The 25,686-nt window shown below is 41.0% G+C and overlaps 2 protein-coding genes across 2 annotated transcripts; one reads left to right on the top strand and one right to left on the bottom strand.

Annotated features, from left to right (window-relative positions):
• Positions 1-302: 302 nt before the first annotated feature.
• cUnh18orf63 (chromosome Un C18orf63 homolog) lies at positions 303-16,668 on the bottom strand (the record flags this gene model as incomplete). The annotated part of the gene is made up of 15 exons (XM_080544120.1): positions 303-425; positions 2,622-2,705; positions 2,862-3,035; positions 3,174-3,357; positions 3,487-3,668; positions 4,571-4,757; positions 5,261-5,346; positions 7,053-7,149; positions 7,415-7,521; positions 7,832-7,908; positions 8,105-8,146; positions 11,539-11,650; positions 11,828-11,884; positions 15,979-16,057; positions 16,541-16,668. 15 exons carry the CDS (start codon positions 16,666-16,668, stop codon positions 303-305), a joined length of 1,719 nt encoding a protein of 572 aa, XP_080400246.1.
• Positions 16,669-18,639: 1,971 nt separating this feature from the next.
• cyb5a (cytochrome b5 type A (microsomal)) lies at positions 18,640-24,822 on the top strand. The gene is made up of 5 exons (XM_080544405.1): positions 18,640-18,933; positions 19,891-20,019; positions 21,948-21,977; positions 22,373-22,407; positions 23,293-24,822. The coding sequence occupies exons 1-5, from the start codon at positions 18,799-18,801 to the stop codon at positions 23,375-23,377; spliced, it is 414 nt and encodes a 137-aa protein (XP_080400531.1). The 5' UTR covers positions 18,640-18,798; the 3' UTR covers positions 23,378-24,822.
• Positions 24,823-25,686: the final 864 nt, after the last annotated feature.

Raw genomic sequence — 25,686 nt, 5'->3', positions numbered from 1 at the left:
TCAGGCCTAAATATTGCATGCAACATTCTCTTTAACAATTTGTTCTTACCTCTAGTTCATTTATAGGAACATAAAATCCATTGAAGGATAATAACACCTTGCAATAGAAAACCACAAGACCATTCAAAACCTGCACCAATCCCAAATCAACCCGTCGCCTAAACCCTTAGGCACTTGTATAATCCTGAGACGAGAACATGGAGTGAATGCCAAGTACCTAGAGGGGATTTGGCCTGGAGGGTAGGGGTCAAGTTAGGATGAAACACAGTTGTTGTTGTTGTTGCTGCGCTCAGGGTTCCCTCTCAGGGTTCTGTCAGACAGCCCATGACCTTCGACACCAACTCCTCCTTCTTGTCCCTGGAGCGTACGGCCACACCCTTACTTTTCAGCCACGCCCCCAGGGTCGCAACGTTGACCTTTGACAGCTGAAGGGAGACAGACAGACAGACAGACAGACCTTTCTTAAACTTCCAGTGCTTAGTTGAAATTACAACAACCTGTAGAATGAATCCCAATTACATCAAATCTTGCAACAAGACATCAATCTATCAGTATACACATATGTTGACTTTGTAGGTAGACAACACTGTAAAGGACGTGAAAACCTCTCTCTGGCCCTTTGTATGGTACATCAGTGGAGGCTGGTGAGGACAGGCTCATTGTAATGCATGGAACGGAATAAGGAATGTGTTTGATACAATTTCTCATTCCATTCCATGCATTACAATGGAACCCTAACCCTATCCCATCCTCTAATTTCTACCTCCACCAGCCTCCCCTAGTACGGATGTATGCTATCATACATGTAGCCTACTGTACAGCATATAACCCTGACTGTATTGATCCAGTGAGTGTCCCAGTCAGAACACTGACTATGTTTACATGCATCCTAATATTCTGTTAACAGTCCAAATAAACAGATAAAACCTCATGTAAACACTTCAATCTGAATTAAGTCACTGTTGTGGGATGGACGGGCTGGGTTATACCTTTGATAAACCCTGTACTATACTATGATATGATATGATATGATAGGAGAACATTATATAATATGTCTAATATTGAAGCACGTAACCTACCATTTGGCTTACTTGCCCAATCAGAATAACCATGTTTCTAAAATGCACATGCATCGGTACTAGGCGCAGCTTCCAGAGGCATACTAAATGATTGCCCAAATGCATCATCAACGGGATAGGTGCTCGCATGTTCACATTTGTCCATATCATTTTCGATTAAAAAGCATGCATAATTTCGGACGAGTGTGTCATTCGAAAGTTAAACTTCCATTCCTCTGCAGTAAATTCCAGGAGCACGTCGTCTTTCCTCTGAAGGACGGTGTTTAATCAGATCCGCTGATCAACAGTGGGATGATGTTTTGTGGTTGTGTTTGTCTAATCAGCAGACAAGGCCTGGGGAGGGTTCAAATACTGCCCATGCTATGCTGGCACTATGCTGGCACTATGCTGGCATGCACTCCCCTCCTTGCTTTATGTGTCTCTATCCAATAAAAAATATAATTGGCAAACACTTACAGTATACAAACAAACACAAACCAGTGCAAGTGATGTGATAACACATGTTGGTCTTTTGTGCCGCTGGATATATACGAAGACGAGGCCACTGCGTCAGAAGCTTCTTTATTCAGGTTATATGAGGTGTAAACAGTTACCTCCAAAAGGCCACTTGAGTTTGCGATCACATAAAATGTTATTTCGGAATTACTTCATTCTGAAAGGACAAATATCGTGCATGGAAACGTAGTCCATCAAAACCACTGCAATCGTTAACAATAACAACTTTCCTTCGCTCCCATCATTAAAATGATGGACAGTCGTACCTGTCAGTGAAATTATATCATATCTGGCTAGGGAACCGACAGTAGATGGATTTGATTCGGTAAAGGCATGTAATAGAATTAAATTATGAAAGTAGTGGCAAAACCCATTTGGTTTATGGATCTTGATCCTAACACATTATGCTGACGTACGGTCCTATAAATCAAGCTGTTCCCTCTTAAACCATTTGCCAAATGTATCCTACTTCCAAGGTGACGTATCCTACTTTCAAGGTTTAAAGGTGAAACATTCAAAGCTTTCTGAAAGCTTCCCAATGGTTGTAATGACTATGTTTAATCGGTCTCGACCATGGATCACTGGATTATTATTATTATTAGAGAGGATGTTTGTTCTTTGAAACTTCCAACTGAATTTGGCCGTGGTGGCCAGAGGCTGCAGATTTTCAGACATACACCCTCGCTCCCTCGAAACGCACCTCCCTCAACACTTGGAACATCATTTTCACTGTGAACCCATGCTATAATGTAGGTACTGGAGGATGTCTTCCACCGTAGACTGAAGACCCATCTCTTCAGGCTACACCTTAACTGTCCCTCCTGAAACCTCTCCATCCCCCTGTTCAGTTTCTCTACTGTATATAGAATTATGATTGCCAATGGCCCCTGGGCTGGCCCAGACAGAGATTAATTTTCTTGCGATGGCTGATGGATAGATGATTCACTTCCTTAGACAAATGTATTTGTTGTAAGTCGCTTTGGGTAAAGGCGTCTACTGAATGGCAAAAATGTAAATGTAAATGTAGGATGAGACAGCTCAGTGTACCTGGTTACTTCTGGCATACTTTTCCACGTCCACATCCTGCACTGCAGACTTGTGCTTCTTGGGTTTAGACTCAAACCAGTCCCCCTGAAACAAACACTTTATTCGTTGGTTTGTTATGGTGTCAATACAACTTCACCGTAAATAAATACTATATAAAGTATTAACTTATAAAGCAAATAAATCCGTTCTTCAAAGTGCAACTTAGCCTCAGTTAATCCATCCGTCATGGTAGAGACTCACCCCTCTTTTGCTGGGGATCTTGGAGGGACTCAGAGGTGGGGGGTTTGAGGGCCCACCAGCCCCGGCCATCTCATCCCTGGCTGTGGGAGCGCGCCCCTGCGAGGGGTGCAGAGTGACCCTCTCAGGCCCCGGGACAACAGAGCCTGGTCTGGGCCGGTGTGTGTCCTGTGTCCTCTTTATGGAGGAAGAAGAGAACAGGGAAGAGGGGCCAGAGGAATAGGAGGAGGAGGAGGAGGAGGAGGGAATAGAGGAGGAGGAGGAGGAAGTAGATGATGAAGAAAAGGAGGAGAAAGAAGAGGAAGAGGAAGAAGAAGAAAAGGCAGGGCCGAGCCTCTTCTGACCCAGCACAGACGCCCGTGGCTCCTCCCCTCTCCTCTGCTGTTTCTGGGCCAGCAGTTGTGTGACGTTGACATGACGTGTCAGAGCCTTGTTCTTGAAGATGGGGACCAACTTAGGCCCGCTGTTCTGAGTCTGGGCTCGGCTGGGAGTAGGATGTCTGGCAGGGATGACAGGGCTAGGATAGAGGGAGGAGGAGGAGAAGGAGGAGGAGGAGGAGGAGGAAGAGGAGCCCTGGCTTTGGGGTGTGTCTGATGTTGGGGCAGTAGCGCGGGGGTAGGTTGCCTGCGTTTGGACGGCACTGATCTGGCTGCGACCATAGTTCTGCCCACCTGGCAGGTTGGAGGGGAGGGCAGGTCGGGCTGGAGCTGGGCCGAATAAGGGCTTGAGGGGGCAGGGAGCGGGGAGTTGGATCAGCACCGGCCTGCTGGCAGACTTGGTTGTCAGATTCACGGGTTTGCCAGCGGACCCCTGCAACCACCCAAAAATGCACAATGATTTTAATGCTGTAAATCACGGCTGTGATCTTTGTACAATAAAAATGCTGAGAAAATAATCATCATCAAAGTACTGTTTGTGTAACGTGTGCCTATCGTAGCATGGATTATATTTCCATCACATCAAGAAACGATAAATCGAATCACCCCAAATCTAAGACAATATAGTCACAGTACCTCTATGAAACAAATTACTTCTGCAGGTCTGACGCCTTCACTGAAGTTCACTGCACCGAAAGAGGTGCGTAACCTTGCTGCTACTGACATCTGATTCAACTCAGCTGAGGCGGACTGCTTTTTCGATCAAGCTCCAACCTCATTTATCAAAAAAACGTTTATGACACCATGGTGTTTGGGCTCCAGCACAAATACAACTCATACTTTCTTTGGCAGCTAACGTGACCACACCATCTGAAGGCCTTAAAGGACCAGGGGAGCATATGACCTAACATGTAACCATTGTTTTCAACTGAAAACTGAAGATTTTTCTCAGCAGATAAATCATGAACATGTGGAGTGAAAGCCAAGCAGTAAATCAGAGAGAGGGAGGGGGGGATGTAGTCATGGTGTTAGCTTAGTCTGTCTCTCTCTCTCTCTCTCTCTCTCTCTCTCTCTCTCTCTCTCTCTCTCTCTCTCTTTTCTCCCTCAATGTCTACAGAATCTCCCTCTTTCTCTCTCGTCACTCTCTATCCTCCTTGGAAACCCAACAGAATACACTGATGAAAATAATATAAAAAAGCTTTTACATTTGTGAAGGTAAATGTTAAGGAGGGAACATACACTGACAATTGTATGCACTCACTGCAATGTAAGACAGTCACTTTGGCTAAAAGCGTCAGCTAAATGGCCTATATATCGTATTATTATGTTGTATACCTGTGCTGAGGCCGGAGTGGTGAGGTTAGTGGTGTGGTAGCAGGGCTTGCTGGTCATACGAGCTGGGAAACCACACACACTCTGCAGCATGTGTCTCAGGTCGGGAATGAAGGAGCCCAACGCCCCCTGCAGGTCCACTCTGGGACAGCGCTGCACTGGCACAGTCCTGATACAGCTCAGAGGGTATCTCAGGGAAGAGTTAAGAAACTGATGATAATGATACACAGATGACGGCCTGCGTTAAGAGTCTTCACATCCGCCATAGCCTCGTAAAAAACCAGACAAGATAATATTCAGTTTCACATCACAAATCTTTATTAAGAGTCTTTCCTATCCACTACAGTCTTGTAAAAGAAAACTGTCGGATATTGCAAATTAACATTCTGTTTTCATTACACAGATGAAACACTGATGGTGGTCTTGGTTAAGAGCTTTCACATCCTCTATAGTCTCGTAAAAAAAAAACAGCCAGTTATTGCAAGCTAACATTCTGTCTCACTTCACAAACCTATTACGATACCGGATATCTGGCTGGTTTTACAAGACTATGCCAGCCATGTAGGGAAGGTAGAGAGTACTGTAGAACACAGAAGGAATGGCACAATAATGATGTATTTTAGAGTCTAATCGTCTGTTAATCATCTCCCTTTGTATTTGCCCCCTACCTGTATCACAGGTGTTAAAGGATACGTGAATAGCCTCTCTCCAACCAGTTTAAAAAACACGCTGCAATAGATCACCTCCTCTTCATCGATATCAGGGAGCCAGTACCCATACTGAAATAAAGAAAATATAACTAAGACATAGGTTCAAAGCTCTGAGTGACTATGAGGGTGTGTGTGTGTGTGTGTGTGTGTGTGTGTGTGTGTGTGTGTGTGTGTGTGTGTGTGTGTGTGGTGCATGTGTCTGTGTGTGTCTGAAGAGGCAAAGAGTGGGAGGGAGAGAGGGGGGGGAGAAAGAGAAGAAGAATACTTAAATAGTTACATAATAGTGCATTTACTTTGTGATCAAGGTTCAACAGGCCTCCTGCTGTGTGTGTAAAACATGTGTGTCAAGAAGACAAATACCAGACCCAGCCAGAATCACAGCCTACAGTTTGTGTTCGAGGCTACAATAACACACAGCATGCTCTAGTGTTAAGAAGACGCCTTGGTGGTAAATATTTATCATGTGCGGTTTAGGAGCAGTGGGACTAGACGACATAGAACGTTCAGAGTTGTTTATCGTTCAGACGTTTGAGAAGTGAACTTATTTCAACTTAACGTCACCGAGTCATTGACCCAACGCGTCAAGTTCGTGATTGGTTGTTGACAGATGTTGACAGACATGACGTGACCAATGACATCTGTGTTATGTCTGCACACTGGGTTAGCAGTGATGCATCAGAGTTCTAATAGGAGTGTACGGTTGTTATGCCATTGTGGTGTTATGCCTGAGTGATGATATCTGTGATGAATTGTTCTGTTCTGTCAGTCGATATGCAAGTAAACCAACGTTGAGTTGACGCTACGACTGTCGTGTGTTTATTATTACAAACACAATAATCTGGTTCACAGCTGACACGACACAGGCGACAGATGATAGTGATTTGAACACGTTTCCTGGAGTAGTCAATGTGTGTGACGACAGTGTTTTTGTGATTACACTGTTAATGTGATGACACTGTACAGTGTCTGTAGAAAAACCTGGCCACATATGGCTGTCATAATTACAACATGACGGATTTCATATAAATAGTAATGTGAGCTGATGTTAGCCAATGTGGTTTAGCGAAGTAGCCATCTTCCACAGTTGCCTTGGTCTGTACAGTATACAGGGTTCCCACACCTTCTGAAACATCAAATTCAAGCACCTTTCAAGGACTTTCAAGACTCAATTCCCTCAAATTCAAGGACCCAACACGGCATAGTTTGAGACAGATCTAGATGAGAATTTATATAATAGGAACTATCCGCGCACAGACAACAATTAAAAAGAGAGGCTTGAATGTGTGAACACTAGACGGTCTCTTGCCTTCTCTACCACAGCACAGCAAAACAATATATTGTGAAATATGTGTAAAGTTAAGCAATACAGAGACTTATTTACTAGTTGACGAGCTAAGTAAAACCATTTTTGAATATATATATTCTTTTTTTTTAGAGAGAGAGAGAGAGAGAGAGAGAGATAGAGAGAGAGAGAGAGAGAGAGAGAGAGAGAGAGAGAGAGAGAGAGAGAGAGAGAGAGAGAGAGAGAGAGGGAGAGGGAAATTCAAGCACTTTCAATGACCCATGTCTATTTTCTTTTAAGACCTTGATTTTTTCCCCTCAAATTCACAAACTTTCAAGGATTTCAAGGACCCGTGGGAACCCTGTGTATATCAGACATGGTCACATGGACTAAGCAACTGTGGGACATGGGTCACACTGGACCTGGAACTGTAATCTACTGTACAACAATGAGAACCTCTGACATGGCCCATGCCTGGTGCAGTGTGACCTACCAGGCTGTTCCAGTGGTTCTGTAGGTCAGCGTAACTCTGGAAGGGGCTCTCCCTGGGCAGCTGGTGACTGATGCTGGTGATCTGGCCTTTCTTCATGCTGTAGTGCACACAACACACAACACATAACACATACACATACACACACGCACACCACACCCCGACATAGACACAGACAGAGACACACACACCCACACACACACCCGCCCGCGCGCAGACCCACACACACACACACACACACACACACATACACACACACACACACACACACACACACACACACACACACACACACACACTCCTCAGATCCTCAGGCAAGCTTACACATCCCGTGGTTAACAGAGCCACCTCCCTCCACTATTTACCTGGGCAGAATGAAACACCAGTTGCTGCACATTGAGGTCTGTATGACAGCGTCTGAATGACTGTGGAAGTTCTTCAGCACCACGGGAGGTATGTCAAAGTCCTCCAGCTGGAAGTCAACACTCTCACTCTCAATTGGACATTTGAAAAAAACATTCATCGCATCGCAAAGTCGGTTTTAAGGAATCGCACGACAGCTAGTGCATTACTGGTCTACGTGACAGTATAATGTGTATGGCTAGTTTAGTTTGTGCGTGTGTGTGTGTGTGTGTACTGCGCGCGCATGTGTGTGTGTGTGTGTGTGTGTACTGCATGTGTGTGTGTACTGTGTGTGTGTACTGTGTGTGTGAGTGTGTGTGTGTGTGTGTGTGTGTGTGTGTGTGTGTGTGCGTGTGTACTGCATGTGTGTATGTGCTCACTCGGGCCGGGGGAAGCCTGACAGTGCTGGCCTCTACACTGATACACAGCTGGCTCTCACTAGCACTCAGCTCCATCCCTGACAATGGAAACACAAACAAACACACACACATAACACACACACACACACACACACACACATAACACGCACACACACACACACACACACAAAACACACACACAAAATACACACACACATAAATCTGTCAGAAATCAGAAGTCAGAACTTGATCAACCTCCCAGAGAGTGCACTTAATGAACACAAAGATACTTACCAATGGCATTCATCTTCCCAGATTCAGACAGAAAATCCTTGCCTAGAAAGAGATTTAGATCAACAAAGACGTATGTATGTATGTATCATTTTGTACTGTATGCATCAGCCACACCACTCTGCATCCCTCTGCTGGCTTGTCTGGGAAGCTAAGTAGGGTATACTATGCCTTGGTCAATCCTTGGATGGGGGTACCAAAACAGGAGGACCAGTAGGTGGCGCTCCTTCCTCTGGTCTAAGAGACCAATGCCCCAGGGCAAGCTATACCCTTGTGTCTTTTTTCAGTATTTTTTTGTGCTATGCTACCACTTTTCCCCCATGGATTTGATTTTGTTTGAGGTTTCTTTTATCTTATTTACATATGTTAAGTGTTCTTTGTGGTATATTGAAACCTAGCTGTTGACGGGAGTGGAACTTTGTACAAGCCTTCTGGGCTTTGTTCCCACCTTGCACCGTTTCATGTGTGCTAAATAAATAAACTAAACTAACTAAACAGTGCAAGAGTAGGCATGTTAATGATGTTGTCCTGTCCCCTATCTGGCCCTCTAACTATCATCGCCACCTAATCAGCTCTTCTTTTTTTGTTGCTGCAAGAAAGAACTTCAGTCACCTTACCTGATCAAATTAGGGATAAATAAAACAAACTGTAGAGCTGTTGCAGCATCAATGACTGATGTCCCTGTGAGTGGATACATGTCAGGGTTCGATGTTACGTTTTTTTCCTACTTCTCAAATCTACTTGCCCCATCTACATTTTTACTTGCCCTGCCTACCGTTGCCGGCTGTGCGGCGCATAGATTTCTCTCACAACATACTTCTAACTAAGATCCGTTGCCTGTTGATTGTGTGTAAATCGCTACAGAACACACGTTTCTTAAAAAACAGTGTTCATTAGCTATATTACATCAATCATTATATTTAATAGTAGATGAGAATTGGTTCCAACTATTAACTTATTTGTAGCATGGGGTAGTGGTGGTCTAGTGGATAGTGAGTTGGACTTGTGATCGGAAGGTTGTGAGTTCAAATCCCGCCTGAAACCACACCACTACTAGTGTGCCCTTGAGTAAGGCACTTAGCCCTCAGTTACTCCAGGGGGAATGTCCCTGTAATTCGTAATTGTACGTCGCTTTGGATTAAAAGCGTCTGCTAAATGGCAAAATTAAATTTAAAATTATTAATTAATTAATTAAAATGTATTAATCATGGACGGGTAAAAGCAATGTGTCAGAAATGTAACCTGTCAATCAGTAGTCATTTCAGATCAGTGAAATGATAAGTGCTATTTCAGAGTATTCACACAGGGCCAATTACACCCTCCGTGCCCTCTCTGTACAGATGAGCCACATGTTTAATGCCGGGTCACAGTTCACATTAGGGGTGGGTAACTCACGATACAATAACCGTATGATATTTTGCGCCCCGATACTGATGGTATCACGATATAGCGAAGCAATATTCTATACATTGTAAGACAAGTCATCTACGATACATCACAATATCTGTGTTAACTGAAGAAAAAATACCATTATAAAGGCAAAAAGCAGGAATTATGAATATTTTTATTCATTCACTTTGTTGTTGCTGGTTGTGAACAATGAAACAAACAATAAATTAGGCCTAGCCTACATCTTTCTTACTTGTCTCTAACATACACAAACACTGACTGCATTGTTTGCATGCGACATTGCAGGGTGACTTTTATTCAGAAATATTTTTTGGGGGGCTTTTATTCTGAAATATATTTTTGGGGACTTTTATTCAGAAATATTTTTTGGGGGACTTTTATTCAGAAATGTTTTTGGGGGGACTTTTATTCTGAAATATTTTTTGGGGGGACTTTTATTCTGAAATAAAAATGTTCAGACTTTTATTCTGAAATAATTGTATTTCAGACTTATTCTGAAATAATTTTGGGGGGACTTTTATTCTGAAAAATGTTTGGGGGGACTTTTATTCTGAAATGTTTTTGGGGGGACTTTATGATATATTGAATTGTATATAATGTACAGTGGCACTTTTCTAAAACCTAAAAATGCTTTTTTGCTGTAGCATGTAGTTTTGTTGCCCTCGTTGGCGACACTGAAAATCTGAAAACGTACAATATGCTAAGTTTTCTAATAGCGATAAATGTGTGCACATCCAGAAAATGTACAAATGGTAGGCCTACACAAAGGCCAGGGGCCGACCACAACACCAGATTTTAGAAAGCGCCTTGTTCTGGACCAAAACAGCGCTTTCCAATCAACATTCTTTCTCAATTGTTCATCCCCTTTACGGACCTGTAACAGTTTCACTTTCAGAATGTAGAATATAGAATACAATTCCAGCAGGAAGGACTCAGCAGCACACTGACATTCTAGTAACCATGAGCGACAGTTAGCCTTAAACATTTAAAGAGGAAGGTTGATGGCCAGGCCATCTTTAACACAGAGCAACCTCCAAAACAGGAACAGTGTGGCCTTCACCGGTCTGTTATCACATGGACACACCACCATGTTTTTTGTGTGCAACAAAAAAAACATCCATGTTTTTGGAAGAAGGAAACGTTTTTAAAAATAATGTGTTTCTTAACTTGATTAATGAATCAGATGATTCTATGATGAGGCAGCGGCAGGAGGGCAGAGGGAGACACAACGTGTAGTAATGAACGATGAAAAACAAAAACTGTAGGCTACTTCTCACACATACTAATGCTAAGAAAACACAAGTGTCAGATAGATTACACAACAAAGCGCAAATCAATTTCCCCAGACAAATGTGAAGGCAGGCCAATTTATCTCCATTCATTGCCAGTCAAGGGCAAGAAAACATTTGGAGATCAACAGCAGCAGTTTGTGTGTAAACGCCCAGAGTGATCTCACTCTGAATTACTCACTGTCATAATTTAATAGGCTCAAGGTGAAGGTAAGAGTGGGCGGTGTAAGCATGTCCATACAGCCACTGTGATCATAGGCCATCAGCTCAGCACTGTAGCCCATCCCACACTACACAGCGACCTTTACTACCACTCTGCCAAATAATCAATCAATTGGGAGCGGAAAGAACAAGATTGTAGTTGTATTCACGGTTTTTACTGACCTTTATTGACCTAATCCATAACTATGATTCCCCATTCTCAATGTTCTACAGTACTGTGCTTGTTTATGTAAGTGAATACTATTTTAATGTGTAGTGGGTTTCTGGGGGTGAAAGCTGACATTCTGGAAGCAAATAAATAATGATTTAAAAATTATTTAGAAGGATTTTGGCCTCCTCATGAATAGCACCTCAAATGATGATGACGACTAAAAGAAGATCTTTATATGGCACACAAACCAGTGATCTTACACATAATGTGTTACGATGTATTAATAGATTATTATCATTATTAATTAATAGCCTATATTATTAAAGAATAATTGTGGTATTATAGAATACACCTATGGTACATACCAGCAATAAGGTACTGTCCAGCCTTATTCCAGTTAGGAGCCAGCCTGGAGGTAAGGGAGTAGGACAGACACATCTGCAGGGTGCCAGGGAGGACCCTCTGAGGAGCACCCATCTGATCCCATCAGGGAGAGAGAGAGAGAGAGGGGGGGGAGAGAGAAAGTAAGAGCAAGAGAGAGAGAGCAAGAGAGAGAGAGGGAGAGAGAGAGAGATCCGTGAGAGAGAGCTCAGAACGTATGTTCCAATCTAAAATGACATACCAGTAAATGACCATCAGACCCTAAAAGCTTACCTCCAGACTGTGTCTCTGTGTGAATGCTTGTATTATGCCCTTCTTGAAGAATGTAATCTGAAAATGGAAATATGAAACCAGTAAAATGAGACAGATTGAAAAATATGTGACACGGTCTGGTGAAAGGGGTACACAAGTCGGCAACTAATCAAAACGTTCAGACTTTTATTTTAAAACACGGAAGAACTACGGTGAGTAATCCCCACTGCTGCCTTATCAACTAGAACACGACTTTCAGGGTTTTTCCTGGCTCAAAATGAGGCGGAGGTGGTACCCGTAGCGTTTGACATTGGGGGGACCCATGAAGCAGGGCTGTAATGATGTAATTGTGTTTGTGTAGAGTAGGCCTACGGGTACAAAGCCAATGAAATGCGAGCCTCGCGATCTTGGTCGAAAGGTCGGCTTCATGTAGGCTACACTAGCCTAGACTACTAATGACTTTGGCAAATGGATATCCTCGCCCTGACCCCCTGTCCTGCACTCTCGGCCTGTGGTCCTGCACTCGTCTGACTCTCTTCATTGATTGATTGATTGAAAACTTTATTAGAAGATTTGCAGAAGTAGGTACATGAAAGTACATATTACATACAAGGTCAACTAAAAGGATAAAAACCCAAGAAAGCCACTGGCTTATTTCAATTGGGGTCCTTGATTTTCAATTCATCGTTACATGTAAGACAGACAGGAAAAAAAAAAAAAAAAAAAAAAAAATTCATCACCACTCCCTGGCTGTGCACTACTTTCACCCCTGACACATTTACCGCCTCTCGTTCAGTAACATGAGTGATAACCCTACTTTTTAACTAGCAACCGAGTGTAGAAAATACTACCGTCAGAGTTTTGTCGAGAGCTGGAGCCTCCAGCCTGGAGGCGGCAAGAAATTTAACGGAGGCGCCCGCCTCATAATTCTCTATGCAGGAAAACCCCTGACTACTTTACATTGTTAGCAGGCTCACAAAACAAGCTGTGTTAGTTGACCAGCGAGTGTGTCATTGATTTTCAACAACGCTGAAATGTATTTAAATGTTTTCTAAATAAAAGGCTGAACATTAAATCGGCTGCCGACTTGCAGCCCAATTGACCAGACCGTGTCACATATGTGTACAACATTTGTACACATTTGTACAACCCCACCCCCACGCCACACCCCCAACCCCGAAAAAGACAATTTAATTCCTAAAATTAGATCATAAATATTCTTCAGCTGACACTCTAGTAATTTGTTCCCTCTTTAGAAGATCGCGGGGAACAGGGGAAGTCACACAATCACACCCAAGCCAATAATTCACAGGCACTGTGAGACATAAGTAAGGCAACGAGTGCACTGGAGCAATGAATAACACATGAAAGTTTTATGTTGCAGGGGGGTTGTAAATATTCATATTGGGGTCACACTTAGGCTGCATCTTTCCATTTATTTGGCCTCAATCCAGTTGGAGGGATAGAAGACTGCAGAATGCAGAATGTTTGGAATGCGGACCGACTATTTTGCTTTAAATGCCGCATGTCTCAGCAGGGAATATGTAGGCACGCACATGCAGCAGGTAGCTGCTCTACACACGCAACACACACGGAAGCATCACGCACACTTATCATCCAAGCCAGGTCAGGGGATCATTTCAGAGGGTGAATGACTGAATGCGTGATTTACCATAAGAGATAGACAACTTTCGTTGTAAGTTGCTTTGGATAAAGCTGTCTGCTAAATGCCAAAAATATAACAATTTAAATAGGTGCTAAATAGATGGACGGATGGATGAGCGAATGAATTATCATCACGTTATTTAGCTTTGTGCCACCCATCTCTTAGTCTTGCGCAAACTAAATACTACAATGCAAGTTTTATTGAATCCCTGAGCATTAGACAAAAGCCTATTCCAAAATGATGGTCATGTGATAACTCCTCTAAGGTCATCAGTGGAGGCTGGTCCATTGAGGAAGAGGAGGATGGTTCTCCTTTGAATTTTATTAATTGATGAATGAAATAAAAACTAAAACTGTACATCTGTTCGATTCTGTTGCATAAAACACATAAACAAGTCACACACACAGACACACACACAATTAAAATCAAATGGTCCCATAGTTGAACATGGTAACTGCAAGTTCAATGGGATTTGGAGTCTCCCCTGATTAAGCCACATTCATCTCTGTTACAGTTTTTTACGATTGCTAACTCACCATGTTCAATACTGAAACCACAGTTTCACAACTCTTCATACAGTCAGCAGAGCAGAAACCCATGTGAACAAAACTGTGACTCTTTCTCTGTGATTTGTGCATTGCTTTCATACAGAATGCATTCAATGACTACGTTCTCCAAATGCCATAACACTTCTCTCATTCAAACTCCCCCACTTGCAAAATACTATGTATTTGCAACACATTTTTTCATTGCTAACATACTGTGTTCAAAACTCTGAAGAACACGTTCAAAACTGAATTATTTGGTGCAATTTTGCAGTAATCATATTCCTATCATATATGACAGAAAGCTCCCAATAAACTGTTTTTTTGCACAGTGTTTGAGTGTGCAGATGCTGTTATTTTGCACTCTATTGATACTCTTCAGTTCCAGCACCTCAACAAAGTCTGATAACGGATGAGCGGTGGTATTTTCACTATTTGCAGTAATCATATTGAAATGTCTAGAAAATATTACAGTAGCAGAATATATACAATGAAATGAAATAGACTAGATGAATGAATGAATGAATGAATGAATGAATGGTCTTTATTGTCATTGCTATAGTACAGGTACCAAACAACGACATTTAGGAGGGGTGGCTCCCCTGGTGTTAGGAAAGAAAAAAAAAAGAATTGCCAGGGAAGACATTAGATGTGACATTAGACATTATATGTGACCATATGCAGACCAGAGGGTGGACCAAAACCCTCAGGAGTGAGACATTGTTGGTGTGATTGCTATTAATTAATTAATTAATTTTGCCATTTAGCAGACGCCTTTAATCCAAAGCGACTTACAATTACGAATTACAGGGACATTCCCCCTGGAGTAACTGAGGGCTAAGTGCCTTACTCAAGGGCACACTAGTAGTGGTGTGGTTTCAGGCGGGATTTGAACTCACAACCTTCCGATCACAAGTCCAACTCACTATCCACTAGACCACCACTACCCCTATTGTATTGTAGCCCTGGAATTTCAGTTTTTCTTTTTTGTTTGAACTTTGCATCTTCCACTTTATTTTTCACTTTTCATTTTACACAAGTAAATGTAGTGTACTTTGAAGTAAATGTACCGTAACTTACTTTCTGCAAAGATACTGAAAAAAAAGGATAAACGATAGAATACTGTAAAGGATAAAAGCAAATTATGGCATTTCTGATTCATTCTTGTTGCCTAATACTTTACAGTTGTACAGTCAACTATTCTGTCTATGATCACTATAAATCAAACCATTTTTATAATGAAATATTCATTCTTGTGAAAATCATTCAAACTATGTAATGCTCCCTGTTGTTAGTATTTTGTAAGTCAGAATGTTATGAATGACAGTGTATGCTTCTGAGTGAACATTGTTGACAGTGTGTGGTTGAACGAGCTTCTTTTGAGACATGAATGAAGTCATTGGCCAACATGAGTGTTACGAATGCAGACTGTATGAAGAGTTGTGAAACTGTGGTTTCAGTATTGAACATGGTGAGTTAGCAATCGTAAAAAAATGGTAAGCCACAATAATTTGTGTTTTTATATTTCCACAATTCAGACAGCACATATATATGTTTGTTTTTTTTATTCGAGGGGAGTGGACACAGATTTCTGGTGGCTGCCTCTTGTTTGTTTATTAGTTTCTTTGACAGGGACAATGCACAATACATATATTGCGCCAGATAAACGTTGAAATTGACACACTGTTCAAATGTGGTAAAATTGAGGATTTAAAATCCCTCCAAAAGAAATCCGGTGCAAAATGCATTCTGGGATGCAGTATGCATACTGCAGTGTAAACGGTCGGCTGGTATTGGCATACTTATTATGAATTTAGTAGGTAGTATGCAGTATATACTCATTGAGTATGCTAGTATGCAGTATATACTCATTGAGTATGCTAGTATGCAGTATGCCATTTCGAACACAGCCAGAGAGGGAGAGAGAGGAAGAAGAAGAAGAAGATACTTTTGTGACTTACCGCCATAACCACTAAGATCTCTGAGAATGAGCCCAACACAGGAGAAGCATTGATGTCTGGAAAACACAATAACAGCCCTCTGAAAGGGAATATAGAGGAAAGTAATTATTGATTAAAGAAATGCAAAATGGACATCATAATAATAATAATAATAACTTTTGTATATTTGTATAGCGCCTTTCATAAAACCCAAGGACACTTTACAATTCTAGAGGAAATGGTCAGACAAACAAAACAGAAAACAAACAAAACAAAACAGAAACAGTGACTAGGGGCCAAAGGCCTTGGTGAACAGATGGGTTTTAAGGGCTGATTTGAAGGAATCCAGGGTGGGGGCGTTGCGGACCACTATGGGGAGAGAGTCAGCACTATGGAGAGAGAGTCATCATTTCCAAACACAGTACTTCAATATCACATTTCATAAAGTTGCAGTGTACATTTACAGATTCTCTCTGCACTTCAAACGAACATTCTAATTTGTTAAAAAAAAACATTGCAATCGTGTAGGCTAATTCGTCCATTCTCCAAAGTAATCTCTGGCTTTGAGCTAGATCCTGCTCACCTGCTGGTTTTCACCTGCTTGTTCCTTAGTTCCGGATCATCAGATTTCAGAAACAGGGTGACACAGCACAGCTTCCTCAGGTCTGGTAGGCTTAGGAAGAACAGAGACTGCTCCCCACTTCCACTCATCCTGAACGCCCCCCGTCCCCCAGATAGGCCTACAGAAGAAGGCTATATACAAGATGGAGAATGTCATATCTGCAGTAGAGAAATGAATGAGCTATAATGCATACACGCTGGTGTATAATTCTGGGCTGATGTTTCTGTTGATGATTATAAGTGTTCTCTTCATAGACTGATCAGACACATGAAGGCCTTCATCATCTTATTGTGGCCACAAGGTAGAAAGACAATGGCAGTGGGTATGTAAAGCTACAATCCCACACACCAGTTATTAGTGTACACAGTCAGTGATCAATTCCATCTTTCTCTTTCTATGTTAAACAAAACTACAAATTAAACAACGTTCATTGTATGCATGTATTATGTATGTATTAACTGAAGGTCTCAATGGATGTCTATTTAAAAAGAAAAGAAAAAACACTTGAGATAATTCTATCTCCATTTCGGGTAGTTCAGAGATATTGAGCATCAAAGTTTTTACATTCCATTATGTTTTGTGAGATGGAACCTTTGTATTTTATGAATTACTAACTAAAAAATGTCAACATTTAAAAATGTTAAATGTTAACATTATAAAAATAACACCACACAGGCATTAATAAACACCTAATGGATCAGATTATGTAAAAAACTCAATGTTGACAAAAATGGAGATAGAACCTAATAATTCTAACGTCACGAAATCGTGTGTAGTAAAGTAGGCAGGCTATCAATATAAGGCTAGCTAGTTAGCTCTCACCTACTCAACCGTGACACTTCCACTCTCCAGACGGCCAAAATGCGAATAGGTGGGAACTGGAAAAGGTTGACCCTGTATCACCTTGGGCTAGTTAGTAGAATGCTATCCACGTTTCGTACTTATTTAACTAATTAACAAATAAGTATGAGCTAGAAAATACAACAGCTTAACACGCCAGAACGGAAGCAGAGAGGAGAACTCTCATCTTCCCGCCACGTGACGTCACTGCTGCTAATTTCAGCGGGACTGAAAAAAGAAAAAAAAGCTTCCACTTTACAGACATGAATAAACAAATTCAGGATATGCAAAGGATATACAAAAATGTAATTTGTATATATAAAAATGTGACAATTCCGTGAGTGTGTGAATGACTTCACCATGCTCCAAGTCATAAGTGCATTATAAACCATAGGCCTATTTTTATTTTATTTTAAATACATTTTAAAAAAACATTAATTATTTCACAAGCAGAAACGAATAGGCATAGCCTACAGACTACAATGAAAGAATGTAACCGGACACAGAGTAACGATAGCGTGCTTATCGCTCCCATCATTGCGTGAGAACTAATGTTTAGCATACAGACGAACTTGTGTGAACTTTTAGCCAAGTCATTGACCGTGTTTGAGGTGGATCCAATTTGAGCAGTTGCCGATCGACGCCTTGCCAATATCTGTTGCATGGACTTCAGCTGCTTGAGATTTAAGAGGCATGGAGGCAAGGGCCTGCAACAAAAATTGCTGCAAAAATAAATGTATTTGTTCATGTAAGAAAGAGAAGAAATATGAGAGAATAATACACACAGAAAATGTTGAATCTTGTTTTGATTCAAGGGGCAAAGTGCAGTTAGCAAGAGAGCGTGATCCCTGAAACTTCTCAGGTTTTGTTCTCAATATCTTCTTTGGATTAAGAAAAGCCCTATGCCACAATGTGTAGACTATGGTAGGATATAGAATATGGTATTGAGAGATCTATATTATAATTTGTTTTATTGGGGATTTCATTTCATAGACATCATGTCTCGTCTTGCCTCGCCTGAATTGTAGTCGGGTTACATTTTCAAGTCAAACAAGCCCATTGCGTCACAGTACATCATCTGTGATTGACACTTACTCAGACCAATAGAGAGAGAAAACAGAATATCGGACTAACCAATCACTGCTGTCATGAGTAAGGAAAATGGGAGGTCCGCGATACTTGCCAAGAACAACAAGAGAAATGTAGCACTCCAGTTAGGTTATAAGTAGGTTAAATGTCACTAAATAGGCTTTGTAGACTGCGCCGAACCCGCCGTATCGATATGTGTGTAGGATTGTAAGATAATTAGCCTAAATAGTATCTTGTGATACAATCGTTGTTGTTTTTTTACTTCAAATCTAGAGTCAAACTTTTTTGCAATGGAGGAAAATGATCAGAATAATGGTCAAGATGTAATAAAATACTACCGACTGGCGGAGATCGAGGAACAGAAAAAGAGAATATGGATTATCCTCAAGCATAAAGTCTACGATGTCACACAGTTTCTGGAAGAGGTGGGTAACAGTAATCATGTTAAGCGTTAATCATGTTACTTTGCTTTGCATAATTAATATTAATTGTTTATTCTAGTAGGCTATACTTTTGGATAACTTTCTCGGACTTTACCACTGCTGCCAAACTACTTATTGGGATTAAATTAAATTAATTAAAATCCCGATTAAATGCTAGTAATAGATTGTCCAGAGAGCTGCTGGGAAGTTTTCTGGGAGTAATGTCATGACAGAACATGATTCGATTCGGACAAATAAAACCTACTGCAGATAGCAAAGTCCCAAGTGGGTTTTAGTTGAGGGCAGTTCACAGCTGCCTCCCAAACCACATAAACACACTTCTGTCTGCTCCATAGATCATCTATTATAGTATTATTACCTATAGGCCTACATATGTCTACCCCTAAACTAACCCTAATCCTAACCCTAACTACTCCTGACTATCAAATATGCTAATTAAAACAGCAGTCTTTTCCGTCAATAGTCCATGTGCTTTAATTGTATGACAGTGCAGTTTGTAATCTGCTTGGTATGAAGCACAACATGGCTCACTATAGCCTCCTTCCTACCAGTATTATGCGTTTAGATGAACTAAACCAAAGTGCTACTGTATATACAATTCTATTATATAGAATAGCAATCGGAATATCAATCGGCCGGCTGGCAATCGGGAGGTCACTGGTTCGATCCCCGCCTCAGGAGGAAGTTGCATGTTATGTGCCCTTGAGCAAGGCACTTAACCCCTAATTGCTCCGGGGTTGCCGACTATGGCTGACCCTGTGCCGAGAGCAAAACATACCAAATTCCAACAATTGACTCACAAGTTAATTGCATGGCATTGGCAATAGATTTTTTATTGATTTTTTATTTTATTACTTTGGGGTTAAAATGTGTGATGTAAAGGTGACCCAAGAATTGGGTTTACTCTGTGTATTACAATGTTATTGGCTTATCCTTCAGCACCCAGGGGGAGAGGAAGTGTTGCGGGAGCAGGGCGGTGGTGACGCCACAGAGAGCTTTGAAGACGTTGGGCATTCGTCAGACGCCAGGGAGATGGCCAAAGACATGGTCATCGGAGAGCTGCATCCAGTAAGTGTAACATAGTTACAGCCATAGTGATGACTCTCTCCCCATAGTGGTCCGCAACGCCCCCACCCTGGATTCCTTCAAATCAGCCCTTAAAACCCATCTGTTCACCAAGGCCTTTGGCCCCTAGTCAGTGTTACTGTTTTGCTGAAGTCCACTGCCCACCCTAAACCGGTGTAGTTTGGTGCGTATTTAAATAAATAAATAAAGTTTAAAAGCACTGTAGCATAAACACTCTTCTGTGTTACAAAGCTACATTTGGCAGTGTTTATGTTTTAACTTTGAACATTTAGCCTACCTGCGAGGAGAGCTTAACTGGTGTATGTTTTTACATTGAAAACTATTTAATGATAATGACCATGCATATATGCTAGAGTGGAAATCATTCAGAATCAACTGAATTAAGCTTTGAGTTGGTCTCCAAGGAAACAACATGGTTGTATGTATTGGGTATCACTGCACAAACACAAATCATATTCTCATAATTGCGATAAGTGACAATATGGGAACAGCACTGCCACTATCCAGTCCACATCTGTCAAGTTAATTTTATCATCTGAAATCTTTCCATGTTGTTAAAGAGCTAAAGATCTCCATCTAGTGGACATACTGTATATCGACAATGATAAAGTGGACTATAATTGACATGTTGCTGAGCCAGGGTTCAGCCAAAACACAGCCCCTCATTGCACAGTGCCAGAGGTCATCCAGAGGTCATCGAGTGACCTTTTGGGTGGGAGGAGACGATGCTACATTCTGGCTCTAGTGTGTTTAGGGTTACTGTAGTAGGGGGTTGTGGTTGCATTGTCCCGTCCCCCTGTTGTCTTGCTTACATGGTATCATTCTGGATTGCAGCATACTTTATTTGTGTCCTCGATGATATGCAGATGTTGCTTTATACCGTGCAGTAAGTTAAAGGTCCAGTTTGTAGATTTCAGCTTTAAAATAGTGCTAATAGTGCTGGCCATGATAAATCAGTAGCTCACATGATAAAGAACAAAGTGATTTTGAAACGTGGCCTTTACCTCTCTTGCTGAGAGACATACAGTGCGAGTCCATGATTTGTTCTTGCAATTGAGTTGACCCTCCCTTTTGCCCATTGCTGACCCCTCCCTGTCCCTAGCTCTTTAGCTGTCTAGTTTTAGGTTTTGTAGTTTTAGTTTAGTTTTAGATTATCTTAGACTGTTTTAGACTAGTTTTAGTTTTAGACTATGTAGTTTTAGTTTAGTTTTAGACTATGTAGGCCAGGTTTTGTATTGTATTTGTTTGTGGTGGATGTTGTATGCCTGTGAACAGGTCACACTTGAAAATGAGCCCTTGGGGCTCAATGTGTTTTTACCTGTATAAATAAATAAAAATAAAATTAAAAAATGTCTGTCCACTTCACACAGAATGTAGACTAGTATAACTGTAGTGGTTGTAACTGTGCCCATAGGGTTGTTGAAAGTTAATCTCTGTCCTGTTTATGAACATTCTCTCCTGAGTTGAACACTCACTGGAGAACGGTTTCATAAACATTTATGGAATGCAAACTCCTATCGCTGTATACAAGAGATGTGTTGTGTGTGAGTGGGCACTTCAGTCTACCTTCAGTAGGCTGGGTCCAACTCGAGTTGTGAAAGACCATTTTCTTTTAATAAATATGATACTTATTATGCTATACGACAGCACACACACACAGGTCACACTTGAAAATGAGCTCTTGGGGCTCAATGTGTTTTTTACCTGTATAAATAAACGTAAAAAAATAAAAAAATAAAAACGATGTATTTGATATAGCCTATTGTACGGACATGATTGCTTCTATGTGAAATATCACCTCACCTAGAAAAACGTTTTAACTGTTTGCCTTTCACCTGTCTTTTTTCACCTGCCTCCCCATCCCACCCCCCACCCCCTTCTCTCTCTCATACATGCTTTCTGCTGTGCAGGATGACCGTGACAAGGTTTGCAAACCTTCAGTAAGTAGAACAAGCTATATTGAGAGTAGGGGTGGGCATCGACGATCGATAATTGATCGATAAGGATCTTGGTCGATCACAAAATAAAACATTTGGTCGACCACAACCATTTTTTTTTTTTTTTTTTTTTTGTGATCGACCAAATGTTTTATTTTGTGATCGACCAAGATCCTTATCGATCAATTATCGATCGTCGATGCCCACCCCTAATTGAGAGAAACTATATCTTAATCACAGTTTAATACTACTCATATTTTTTGTCCACTGGATGACTCAAAGTAGTAATGACTATTCTATCTACTTTGTTTAGAAATGTTGTAAATAGTAAACTCACACATATGATAATCATGTTAAGAGAGTTCAAACTCACAGATATGCCTTTTCATATTTTACAGGAATCACTCGTGACCCCAATTAATGAAACGTCAAGGTACTTACTGAAGCACTGCTAATGCTGTGTTCGTTGTCTGTCTCTTGGATTTAAATCAGCCTGAACTTCGCTTGCCTCTATGGATGCTTGTGTGTTTCTGCAACTGTGTTTCCTCTAGGGGTGCAACGGTTCTCGGTTTCATATTGAACCGTACGGTTCGCCATCCTACATGCAACTACTACGCAACTGTCTGTTTTTCAGTTTATGCTGCGTTCCATTGAAAGTCGGAGGTCGAGTTTGTCTGGAACGCAGTTGCTTCTTGTTCAAATGTTTGTTCATGGCGAGCGGAGTTAAGAACATGGCAATAGTTTGAGGAAGCTCCGGATTGCTACAAATCTGCGTTGTGGGGTCATTCATTTCGGTTTTGGCATTGAATACAATGATGAGGGAACGAAAACTGTGAACAGAAAAGTTACTGCAAGCATTGCTTCACGTGTGTCCCATAATGCGTATATGGGCTACCAGCTGTCATGGCTAAAGTGCACTTTTACTTGTATTTCTTCCTCTCCTATACCAGTCGTCAAGGCTAAGAGGCACTTTTACATTTGAAACAAAAGTATTTTTGGTTTATATATTTTTTATATATTTGTACAATATACCAGTCATATTCTGGAATGTGTCTGAATGTTGAAGTTCGATAAGTATAAGCAAAATAAAGTAAAGTAACAGTTTGTAAATAAATAGTAGCATTTATTTTCTCCTTACACACAAAACACGTACCGAAACCGGGACCCAAAAACCGAGATTCATACCGAACTGTGGGCCAAATGAACCGTTGCACCCCTAGTTTCCTCCACTGTATTGATAATTATTTTGTTGGATGTTTTTTTTTTTTTTTTTTACTGCAAGAACATTGATGACTAAATTCTTCTTCTTTGATAATAGTTGGTGGACAAACTGGATGATCCCTCTTCTGGCTGCAGCTTTCGTCACGTTGTTGTACCGCATGTACACATCCCGGGACGAGTGACATCGTTGGCAACAGTGCCACCTGTCAATCAAAACCACTGGCTTCAAAATAACTACGCTTGATTGCTACGCAGCTTGTGTTGGATCACATTGGTACATAGGTACTGGTCCTGCAAAGAGCTACAGGGTGTGCAGGCTTTAGCTCCAGCCCAGTAACAACTCATCTGATTCAACTAATCAAGATACTGATTGATAGGAGTGCTGGGCTGAAACTCAAACCTGCACACCATGATGATCCCAATAGGTAGGTTTGAAGAATGTGAGGTCATTACCGCCTTTTGGGATTTTCACAGCTCTCACAGCATATGCAGTACTACAGTACCCATGATTAATGCTATGTTATGCATCCAATCAAACATAATCATGTTAATGAAGGCATTTCTTTGTTGTTAGTGTGTTCGTCTAATATTCCTTCCTGATAATTTGTTTTAATATATGAATAAATGCATTTATATACTGAGGTATTTTAGACACATTTAAGCCATAATGTTATATGATGACCAATTGAAATACATATATATTTTTTATGTTATTGTCATGTCACTGTCCGAACAGTAGGTTGTCCGTTACTCTGAAATCACCCATCTAGAGACAAAACACAACTGCAGAAACACAAACATTTCCTGCAGCTTTTCTTTGCCTTATAAAGCAGAAGGAGCTAGAGTAACTGTAGCCTCATTTCAGAATGCTGTTGTTTACCCTTGCAGAGCGGTGACTACCCCAACTGCCATTCAAATGATATTTGCTCAGGTGCATTATTAATGTTTTGTACTAACTGCCTTTTCAACAATGTAGAAAGCTATGCTCATGTTACGGTACATGTGGGAAAACTAGGGTTAGGGTTAGGTGCTAGGGTGCTAGGGTTAAGGTTAGGGGTAGGGTTAGGGGTAGGGTTAGACATGCCAGCATGTACCAAGTGGACGTAGTACCTAACCCTAATCGTAGTTTTCCCACATGTACCGTATTCCCACATGTACCGTAACATATATATAACACATTTCCCCAATGAAGCTCCTGGATGAGTAGGCCTATGTCCGCACTGTGTAAATCAGCACTATGCAATCATCAGTTATATGCAATGTAATGTACAACCTATAAGAGCTAACTCTAAACACAATGGGCCAAAATATGTCGATCCATTGATTGTCAACATTACATGTCAAAATATAGGTTTGCACTGATTTAGGGATACGATTGTGTTAAATGCCGAGAGGGCTTCTAAGATGATAGATTATGTTGACTACGTGTGATTGCCCATGACCAATACTATACAATGAGGGTTTGATGCAAGTGATGCTGGTGCCTGCTTCGATGCTGCTAGTGTGATGTAGAAGGAAAGAGAAACGTACCCCTTAGCTTGTCCTATCTGGAGTCACTCATATGTAATTGTACAGCTTTCATTATTATGTTTTTTTAAATGAAATTATTAAAGAATGAAATGAGTCAGTCGTTTTGTTTATGTGTTTTGTGGTACAATGACCATTATAAGATCAGTCACATACATAAATGGTACAACGTGTGTGTGTGTGTGAGTGAATTTTATCATCCGAAGTCTTTCCATGTTGTTAAAGAGCTAAAGATCCCCATCTAGTGGACACATATCGACAATGTTAAAGTGGACTATAATTGAGAAGAGTAGGCCTATGAAGCACTGTTGCAGATAGTAATATTAAAAGCTGGTTGTTAATATCTGCTTCTGTATAGCATTTTTCTTAATGGTCAGGAGGACTCAATAAACAACTTGTGTGGGCCATGTAGACCTGCTGATGATTACTTGATAGCTACCCCCAGAATAAATTCAGCAGCCTACTCAGTTCAGTAAATTCACTCAAGTTCATCTGAAATGAACGGTTCATTCACCTGACAAGCACGTGGGCATGATGACAGAGACAGATTCTCCTATGACGACAAAAATGACGTCAGCTTGAACAAATACTTGAACAAAACCTGTAGCGACCAATCAAATGAAAGGGAACAGAGGTGATGCACGTGCAGCGGGCCTCTATCGATTTTGTGACGGGTTGGTCGTACTTGTGACGCACCTTGTGGAACTGCCTGGTGACCTGTTTATATAATGTGTTTGTTGTTTAGATTGTGTGATTTATTACGACGATGATCATTCATAAGGCAAAATATAACCATTCATGAAAGTCATACAAAATAGGCGATCTGTCTTGAAATGGTCTCATCAAGCTTTCTTAACCTTACATTAGCCTAATAAAATCACTGTAATTCATGATTCGTTCATGTTAAGCCTGCTACCAAAGGATGGGACGTAAGTGTTGACTGAATGCAATTGATCAATTAGCA

The sequence above is a fragment of the Nansenia antarctica genome (genome assembly GCF_963989245.1).
Source record: "Nansenia antarctica genome assembly, chromosome: 13".
Taxonomy (NCBI): Eukaryota; Metazoa; Chordata; class Actinopteri; order Argentiniformes; family Microstomatidae; genus Nansenia; species Nansenia antarctica.
The sequence above is the reverse complement of the archived record's forward strand: the minus strand, read 5'-3'. Positions and strand labels throughout refer to the sequence as shown.